Source organism: Penaeus chinensis, chromosome 42 (assembly GCF_019202785.1).
Source record: "Penaeus chinensis breed Huanghai No. 1 chromosome 42, ASM1920278v2, whole genome shotgun sequence".
Lineage (NCBI taxonomy): Eukaryota > Metazoa > Arthropoda > Malacostraca > Decapoda > Penaeidae > Penaeus > Penaeus chinensis.
Window position 1 is genome coordinate 20,619,422 of NC_061860.1, and position 10,000 is coordinate 20,629,421.

At 33.3% G+C, this 10,000-nt stretch overlaps 1 protein-coding gene across 1 annotated transcript in view; it reads left to right on the forward strand.

The window, feature by feature from the left end:
- The first annotated feature begins 1,946 nt into the window (after positions 1 to 1,946).
- The window catches only part of LOC125047861 (CBY1-interacting BAR domain-containing protein 1-like), a 14,705-nt gene continuing 6,651 nt past the window's right edge, over positions 1,947 to 10,000 (forward strand). The window contains 9 exon segments of the mRNA XM_047646385.1: positions 1,947 to 2,044; positions 2,616 to 2,750; positions 3,838 to 3,901; positions 5,439 to 5,540; positions 6,591 to 6,719; positions 6,915 to 7,095; positions 7,774 to 7,824; positions 7,826 to 7,909; positions 8,371 to 8,460. Coding sequence (XP_047502341.1) covers positions 3,864 to 3,901; positions 5,439 to 5,540; positions 6,591 to 6,719; positions 6,915 to 7,095; positions 7,774 to 7,824; positions 7,826 to 7,909; positions 8,371 to 8,460 — 675 coding nt within the window. The 5' untranslated portion in view covers positions 1,947 to 2,044; positions 2,616 to 2,750; positions 3,838 to 3,863.

The window sequence follows — 10,000 nt, forward strand, 5'->3', positions numbered from 1 at the left end:
GGCAGTGAGCAAGACGGTGGGGGGGGGGGGGGGGGCGACGAACGCTACTGCAGGAACTGCCTCGTTACCGTAACCAACAGTAGCATTTTTACTAATTATGCCTTACTTGATTAACTTTACTGTAATAATATGTATATATATGTGTGTGTGTGTGTGTGTGTATGTGTATGTATGTATATCCCACAGCCGCCGGGGAGGACGTTCACACATGCCATGCCCACCGTGAGTTAAATTTATTAATTGTTTTTACAGATAGATGGCTCCATAATTACTAAGTCACCAATGAGCCAATTGCGAGAACGGCCTGCCTCGCCTGTTTACCCCGTTTTCGAAATTATTTTCTGGCTTTTAATATAATAATTACAATGTCTATAATAAAAATAACAGCACCGACATTGATAGCATTAGTAAAGAAAATCACAATATTTACTAATTGACTCTTGTGGCAAAGCACTTGCAGAGCCATCTATGTGGAAAAATATTTCACAAAACATTACTATAGTGAACACAGTATTTTTCCGGAGACTTTGGGATGTGTATATTTATGTGTGTGTACGGGTACATATATAGATAGATAGATGGACACATACATTGACTTTATTATGTATTAGTAAGCTTGTAATTATTTTTAATTGCTTTGCACAAGCTAGAAGCCTGACTGTTAAAGCTATCTTGGCAGATCCATAATAAAGACTACTAGTGAGTATGAAGTGTGTTATTCATTATATTATTAATTTTATTATTAATTTACCATAATTATCAGATTAATATATATGCATACATACATACATATATATATGTATGTATGCATACATACATACATATATATATATATATATATATATATATATATATATATATGTGTGTGTGTGTGTGTGTGTGTGTGTGTGTGTGTATTTGTATATATACATATATATATATATATATATATATATATATATATATATATATATATGTATATGTGTGTGTGTATATATATGTATATATGTGTGTATATATATATATAACATTTAAGCAGCAATATTACTAGACTTGTTTGGCAATAATGGTTAGCTTACATACTACAGGAAAAACAATGACTGCAGATCAAAGTTAACTAGCCGAAAGTATTAATAATTAGTGTTAAAGCACTACAATTACTGTGCCATGATTACGATAATATAAATAACTATGGTGTTAATAAAAGTATTTATGATAATGATGAGATTATAATATTAATGATAATAAAGACAACAATATGCACAGACAAACACATTTATATATCTATATCTTTATCTATCTATATATATACATATATATGTGTATGTATGTATATATATATGTGTGTGTGTGTGTGTGTGTGTGTGTGTGTGTGTGCGTGCGTGCGTGCGTGCGTGCGTGCGTGCGTGCGTGCGTGCGTGCTTGCGTGCGTGCGTGTGTGTGTGTGTTTATTCATCTTTGAGTACGTCTGTATGTCTGTATGTGTCTGTACGTCCATGTGCAAAATTCCGTAATTGTTTAACTGCGTAATCATTCGCAAGGTTAATCTTCATGCAATATTTAAATTCGTAGATATGCTATTATCACAGAAGTGGACTGTACTTATTAACTGTACGATTTTCATTTTGATATATCATCCTTTTCTCTGAGGCGTTTACTAATTTGAATGTCCAGCTGGATCTCTAGTTACTGAAGATATTTAATCTGAGCTTAGATATATGAGAAATAATCCACCTGCTCTCCAGTGAGTTAAGTATCACTCATGTACTGAAACGTATTCTTATCTTAGTAATAGATGAAAAATGTATTCTTATATCTTATCTGATTTCTAACTACTTTTAGATACGATTATGGATTAATAATCAATAAAAAATGTCCATAATGACTTACGGATAGGGAAATAATTTTAACCCTGTAGTCCCTCCTTCAGCATTGGATGCATCTCATTCCAATGTTTGTAAACATTCCCCGACCCCGGGCTCAGCGCAGTGGCTTGCACGTCAGAGTATTTAGGTCTGAAGCACTATAAAAGAAGAAGGAACTGGAGTATTTTCACAGGCCTAAGGTAAACGAGGTAGTAGTACATGAATTGTATATTTTTACATTATTATTCAGTATGATTTCAGTAAGTTATATATTTTCGCTCGTAAGTTCGTGTGATTCTTCATTTTCATGGGAAGTTAGTTTTTAAGTGGCAGTTTACACTAGGCTGAAGCAAGTCTTCTGTTAATCTTAGCGTCAACCTTGCTTTTACCAGGAACCAAATTAGCCTTCTCTGACATTTCTCATAAGGGGAAATAAAAGTGCAAGCTAAAATGGCTTACTCATGACAGGATGTCTCAGGTGTTATCGTCATTACGTTATTATATTATTGTCAATTTACCCCACATTGTCCTTGGTACCTTTAATGCCCTCCCCTACTATTTGGGCCAAGAATGTGAAGATTTGGGCAGTTCTGTGGCTTAATCTATGTATATGTGTACTAGAGGTGGAGAGGAATGCATTGATACCAAAATATTCGCAATCAGTCATGCAAAGATATTGTGAAAAATTACCTTATTCTGCTTTCTGTGCTCTTGGTTGTGGCACAGATATTTGTTCAAGTAAAAAGAGATACATTTTCTCTTGTGCTCCAGTATATCATGTGGTACCCAAGGGTAGTTGGAGGCAGAGAGAGTAGAAGACAGACCCTCCGAGCTCCTACCAGGGACATTCCCCTGGACCCCTCTCCTTGGGGTATTTCCTACAGGGGCAAGCCTCCTTCCCATGTGGTATTTTCCTACTGGCAACAAGCCTGAAGAGAGCTGCACCCATTTTTTGTTTTGTTCTTTCTCTTACCCCCTACAGTCTTGGGAGACCCATGGGGCATCAGGGGTTAAAGGGGGGGGGTCGCTCACACCTTCCTGTATGTAATTTCCATGAGTATGAAGTGCTTTTTATGGACGTAATTCTTCCTTAAAAATATATGAGAAAGGAGATGTAAATGATAATTGATGATAGGTAATAAATAAGGTAATGAGGAATAGACAAAAGAGGAGAATATAATAAAGAAGAGAACAGATACATAATACTTTGAAAGTTTAGTAGTCAAGTAAATAATGATTATGAAAATATAAATTTATTTATAAGTGTTATAATATAATATAATATAATATAATTTGATAAAATAGTATATGAAAAATAATCATCAATAAATGAATTAATTAATATTTATAATTCACAGAATCACATTCTAGCAATATATATTTTATGAGATAATACTGTACAACAGAATTAACCCAATGGCGACAGGTCACGCCTATAGGCGTCATAACAATACGCTCGAAATGTGGCATGCAGCTGTCCCCCAAAGCGTTCCGAGGCAATGATTCGGCTTGATGTACCGAATTCACGCGCTCAAAGTCGGCGCGTTGCTGTGGTCCGCCAGAGCGTAGAGTTTTTTTTAGTTTTCTATACCCGTCGCCAATGGGTTAATAGGTTCACAGAATTTACTCTCTTTCCAAAATTTATTTACGATACCTGTATAGACCTAATGCATAAGTCTTGTGTGTAATTAATCCCTACCATGCTTACAAGATTTATATCTAATACTAAACTAAAACAATTCAGAGCATTTACATAACTAATACCTAGTTTTAAATGTTTTAACTTTGCCAGGTAACTCTACATACTAACTTTACAAAAGTAAGACTAATACCTGTTACTATACTTCATAGCTTTGTAGAAATGAATACTTTAATTGAGTCAAATTCCCCAGCAGACATGATACTTAATGAATTATACTATTATAGCTACTCCTATTAAATATTCCTAATGCCTTTACCAAATAGTTTCACTACAGAACAATTGTCATTACAGGACAGTTGAAAAGTCTTCGCCTCATCATGTTTTCTTCATCCTCGGATAACCTGAGCAAAGTTCAGTAAGTATTATTTGGCCAATAATGCTGGTATTGCTCTGTGTGTGTGTATATTTATATATACATATATATATATATATATATATATATATATATATATATATATATATATTTATATATATATGTATATATATATATTATATATATATATATTTATATATATATATTTATATATATATATATATATATATATATATATATATATATATATATTATATACACACACACACACACACACACACACACACACACACACACACACACACACAATATAAGAGTGTATATAGAAGTATGTATATGTGTGTATATATAATATGTATATATATATATATTTATATATATATATATATATATATATATATATATATATGTATATATATATATATATATATATATATATATATATGTATATATATGTGTATATATATATATATATATATATTATATATATATGTATATATATATATATATATATTTTATATATATATATATATATATTATATATATATATACATAATATATATAATAATATAATTACTTATATTATAATATATATAATAATATATATATATATATATATATATATATATATAATAATATATATTTAATATATATATATATATAATATATGTATTATTATATATAATTATATAATATATATTATATGTATATATATGAATATTATATATACATACATATGAACCGTATTCATGTTGACAAATGTAGAAAAAGTATGAATGAGAATGAATATCTTCACAATACAAGAGATGTATTTGACAGGATTCAATTGTATTATACCTTTTATACATACATATATATATATATATATATATATATATATAATATATATATATATATATTACATATTATATATTATATATTATATATTATACATTATTTGTTGTATAATATATATATATATATATATATAATATATGAATATGTGTGTGTGTGTGTGTGTGTGTGTGTGTGTGTGTGTGTGTGTGTGTGTGTGTGTGTGTGTGTGTGTGTGTGTGTGTGTGTGTGTGTGTGTGTGTGTGTGTGTGTGTGTGTATGTATATATATATTTTGTCTGTTGGGAATTTCTTGAGCCATAGGTAATTATTAGTGGGAACAGGGATTCTACAAACAAAAGTGAGATATTATGGTAAATGGAAAATACAAACTGAGTATGTATAATTGTGGTATAAATCTTTAACATGTATAATACTTTTTTCTTTATTTGTTTGAAAGGAGACATGCAGTCTTCTGAAAGTTAACTGGAATAATGTATTTTTCATTTACATTTTTTAAGTTTCCTTAGAAAAAAAAAAAATAATAAAATATTTTATAAAGGATTTGAGAGAAAACAATGGTTATGTAATGTTATAATCTTTCCTTGTTGCATGAAGGACTGATTACAGGTCAGACTATTTTCTTCATTATAATATTGATATTTACTCTCTTTCCCGGGGTATAAGTTGAATGTCAGTATTATATGCCAGTGTTTTATCCTACTTAGTAAATTAATTGTAATACAGTTATTTATATTTGACTTTAGCACAAACCAAACAAAGTTCATGCAAGAAAGAATAGCTGGCGTGGAAAAGCATTTTGGTCAGATCTGCACTTCCCTCGGGGCCTACACAAGGAAAACGGCACGGTAAGTTTTGCAAATTAGGTCATATTGCAGCTGGGGAAACCTTTGCTTGTTTTGTTAACTATTATTCTCTCAGTGTGTTTCATACTGATCCTAGACAAGATCATGGTCATTATCATTACATCAGGGAAATAATCAATAGGCTTAAGAGAGTTTGAATTCTTAGCATGTTTGCATGGCAGTCTGTGTCAGTTTTTTCTTTCTTTCTTTTTTTCTTTTTGCTCTCTCTCTCTCTCTCTCTCTCTCTCTCTCTCTCTCTCTCTCTCTCTCTCTCTCTCTCTCTCTCTCTCTCTCTCTCTCTCTCTCTCTCTCTCTCTCTCTCTCTCTCTCTCTCCCTCCCTCTCTCCCCTAGGAAGGAAATGTATTTTATTCCATTTCCCCTGCCTCTCCTTTCCCCTGTGTTGAATGATAAGGAACCATAGAACTCTCTCAGAATAGTTTCATCTCTCTTTTACTACTTAAACAACATGATAGAGTATGTTTGCTGTGCGTGAGAAGGTTGGCAGATGTGGATCACTTTCATATAAGTTCCTACTTTTGCCAAAACAAAAAGGCAGATTGCTCTATGTTAATACCTTAAAATGCTTAGATTTACATTTTAAAGAAAAGGAAAAGGTTTATCAGTTCTCACCAGGAGTGGCATATCCTTGCATTCTATGCCCACTGTGGGTTTGTTTATACCCAGTGAGCCATTGTCTTTACACCAGTGAGCCATTTATGAGTGCTATCTGTCTCACCTGTTTCCCCTTTTTCTTGATTTTTGGAAATATTTTCTGGTATCTTATATTGCTGTTAGTAATGTCAGGAACATTATAATGATTATAATGTCTATGATGATGATAACAGCATCGATATTGATAGTTGTAGTTAAACAAAACAATAAGAGGATAAGTCATCAAAATTATATGTGGCTAAGCTAGTAATTTTCAGAATATAACTTTATCCAGCAGAATCAGAGATATAAGCAGTTCACATAGTGTGACTCTCCATCATTCCAGAAAAGTTTAAGTATTCCTAGGATAAAACTAATATCATGTACCACTTTACCATCAGCTTAAGGGACAAAGGAGATGAAGTATCTACAGCCCTTCTACGCTATGGAGAGGTGGAAAATCTTAACAAAAGCCTGCGATCATCTCTCTGTGAAACGGCAGACACTTTAGCTGCTGTTCAAGATTTCAGGTAAGTTTTGGATCATAAAAGTAAGAACAAAAAGGGATTTAGAATGAATTCAACTAAGGAGGGTAATATCACAGAAAATTTCTCTTTCAGTAAATTATGTAACTATTGTAGTGAAATGTATGTTTAACTTACAATGTGATGATTTGGCGCCAAATTCAGTATTTCCTTCTCAGTAATAGTGATGCACAATTTCAGAAATGTTGAAGTGGAGAGATTAGAATCAAGGGTTGTTGGAGAGCTCGCTCTGTATGAGGGGGGGTGTAAATCGGCCCGAGAGGAACTGAAAAGGAGCTTTAACACCAGGCAGCAGGAAATGAACCACAGAAGAAACCTGGAGAGAGCCAAGAGTAGACACCCACAGAATAGACAGCAGATTGTATGTATTTCTCTCTCTTTCTCTTTCTCTTTCTCTTTCTCTTTCTCTTTCTCTTTCTCTTTCTCTTTCTCTTTCTCTTTCTCTTTCTCTCTCTCTCTCTCTCTCTCTCTCTCTCTCTCTCTCTCTCTCTCTCTCTCTCTCTCTCTCTCTCTCTCTCTCTCTCTCTCTCTCTCTCTCTCTCTCTCCCTTGTACATGTCATGCACACCGTGATTTTAGTGTATAAATTGTCTTTAGACATACATAGCTCCACAAGTGCTTAGTCACCAAGGAGTCAATTACTTGTACTACCTATCTCACCTGTTTACCCTTTTCCTTGATTTTTGAAAATATTCTCTTTTATCCTTTATTGTTATTAGTAATGTTAACAACACTGTAATAATTATATTATCCATAGTATTAATAAGAGTGTTGATATTGATATCATTAGTAAAAAATTAACATTTTTCCCAAGAACTTTAGGGACGGTTAAATCAAGTGAGGTCAGGAGGTCTTAAGATTGTCTCTTTGGATGAGCACTTGCGGAGTTATCTGTGTGGAGAGACATTTCACGAAACAAAACTATAGCGGCATTGGGTTAACACCATTTTGATACTATTTATTAGGGGATCATCATAATCATTTTTCATTATCTCTGACACACTGCAAAATAATCTTGCCTTAATTTTTCCAACCACAAGGCAATTGCAGAAACAAAGCTCCAGAAGGCCACAGTTGAAGCAAAACGAGCGTGTGAGAAACATTGAAGAGCAGATGGACCAGTTTGAACAGAGAAAAGTGACAGATTTGAAGAGAATACTGAAGGAGTTTATTCAGGTTTGGAGGTGTTCACTGTGTACAGCTGCAGTTATTTAAGAGGGATAAATTTGTGTTAAGATCATTCATGGTAATGGTGTCTGTTACATTTGCTTTCACCACAGCAAAACAAGAATGCTGTTATTGACTTGAATGTTAAGTCATGCTTTTTGTGTAAGATCTGAAAATAATTAGCTTATGACATAATTAATCTGTATAGTTTGTGTATTTATGATGCTAATTTCTACATTTTATCATATTCAAAAGTACATTTAATGAACTGTATAGTCATCTTTAGCCAAACATACTTCTTGTATCTGAAACTCACATTTGATCAGTTATGAAAATCATATTGCTTTTGTTTTATTTTTAGCATGATGAGATAAAGAATTTTGCCCCATAGTTTTAATTACTTCAGTTTTTATTCTATATTCATATATGTTTCAACATTTTTTGGATTCACATTGCAACCTTTGTTACAGACTGAACTAGCCTTCCATGCTAAAGCTGTGGAGCTTTACACAAAGGCCTATAACCAGATCTCCAATATAGAAGAAGAGGAGGATCTTGAGGTAAGGAAAACCAAGAAGGGCTAGAATGCCACACAGTTCTCTCAGAAATATGCTTTTCATTTGATTTTTTACAGTATTGAAGTGCATGTAAGAAGAAACTTGCTTCGTGTTCTGAATTTTTCAAACTCGTTTACATAAGAATGTAGGTTTTGCCTATTCTGATTGGTGGGTAGACATGATTTAATCTGTTTGATATCTTTTACATATTAGTATTGTCTAGTAAATAGATTTTGATATACCAGGAGGTAACTCTGTGATTTGCCTTGTTCCTCTGCTTCATAGTGTGATGTGAAAGGGGGATGTGGGAAGAGGAAAAGATCTAAGGTTTGGCTGGATGGAATATGCCATACAGTATCAGAATTACTACTTCACACTCACTACATTTAATTCACAGAAAGATAGAGACAGGAAAACATAACTTAGTGGTGTCTCAGGCATATTAGTGGACATTGCATACATCTCATTCAAATTCAAAAAGTCAAGCCAAAAAGTCTCACACTCGTGGCAAAAATTACTGCCCACACATTGGGCTCCCCTCTCCATTTTTCTCTTACCTCTCTCCCTTCATTCAATTCTTCTGTTTTTTTTTTTGTCTCCCTTTCCTCTCCTCTATCCTGTTCTCTTTATGGGAATATCCTTCATTCCCTGCTTCTCCTCGTTTTAATCTCTCTCTTCCTCTCCTCTCCTGTTCTCTTCTCCTCACTTATATCTTCCTCTTGTCTGTATGGGAACCCCCTTCCTTCCCTTCTATTCTTGCGTCTGTTCTCTGACAATCAATGACTTGTATACTTTAGATTTAGTGTGAGTGGTTCAAAATTTTCTGCCTCTTGTATAACTTTAAGAACCTTATGACTAGTGTTCCACATGTGCTGTTTGTAATAACCCAGGTTGCTTATGTTGTCTAGTATAATGTAATTACTAATAGTTTTATTCTAGGCAGCACACACCAAATTCAGGTGTAGGATACAAACATTGTGGAGAGGTCTCTGAAAAATCCCTAATTTGCGAAGACCAGACAACTAACAAATTCTGTTTTAGTCAACAGTTTTAGTTGGTTATTTACATGTTATCTGATTACAAGAAAGCCAGGTTCCACAAAAAATTGACAAGTCCTATTTCTAAGGAAGATAATGTTAGTCCATAAGTATAAAGCTTAACTTTCAGTAACACCATGCTTTTTCTAAAGTTGGCAGCTCTGGCTTACTTAACCTGATGACATGTTAAGAATTGGGCCCAAATTCTGGATGCATGTTATGACAAAGGAAGTTGTGCACTATGCAGACACAGAGAGAAGCACCATTTCTTGAGCTACAGCCTTCTTATGTGATCCTGAACCCTTTTTGCCCAATGCTTTTATTAAAAACAATAATTGGCTTGTAAAAATTAGGGCACTTGAATGTTTCCTGGCTCCATCCACTCAAATCATTGAGTTAAGGCAACTGCAGGCCCACAGGATGTGGGTGTGCATCCACAGTCACGTGAATGCAAATTATCAAATTAAATTAATGAAATTGCTATTGGCATTATTAGGGCCAGTAAA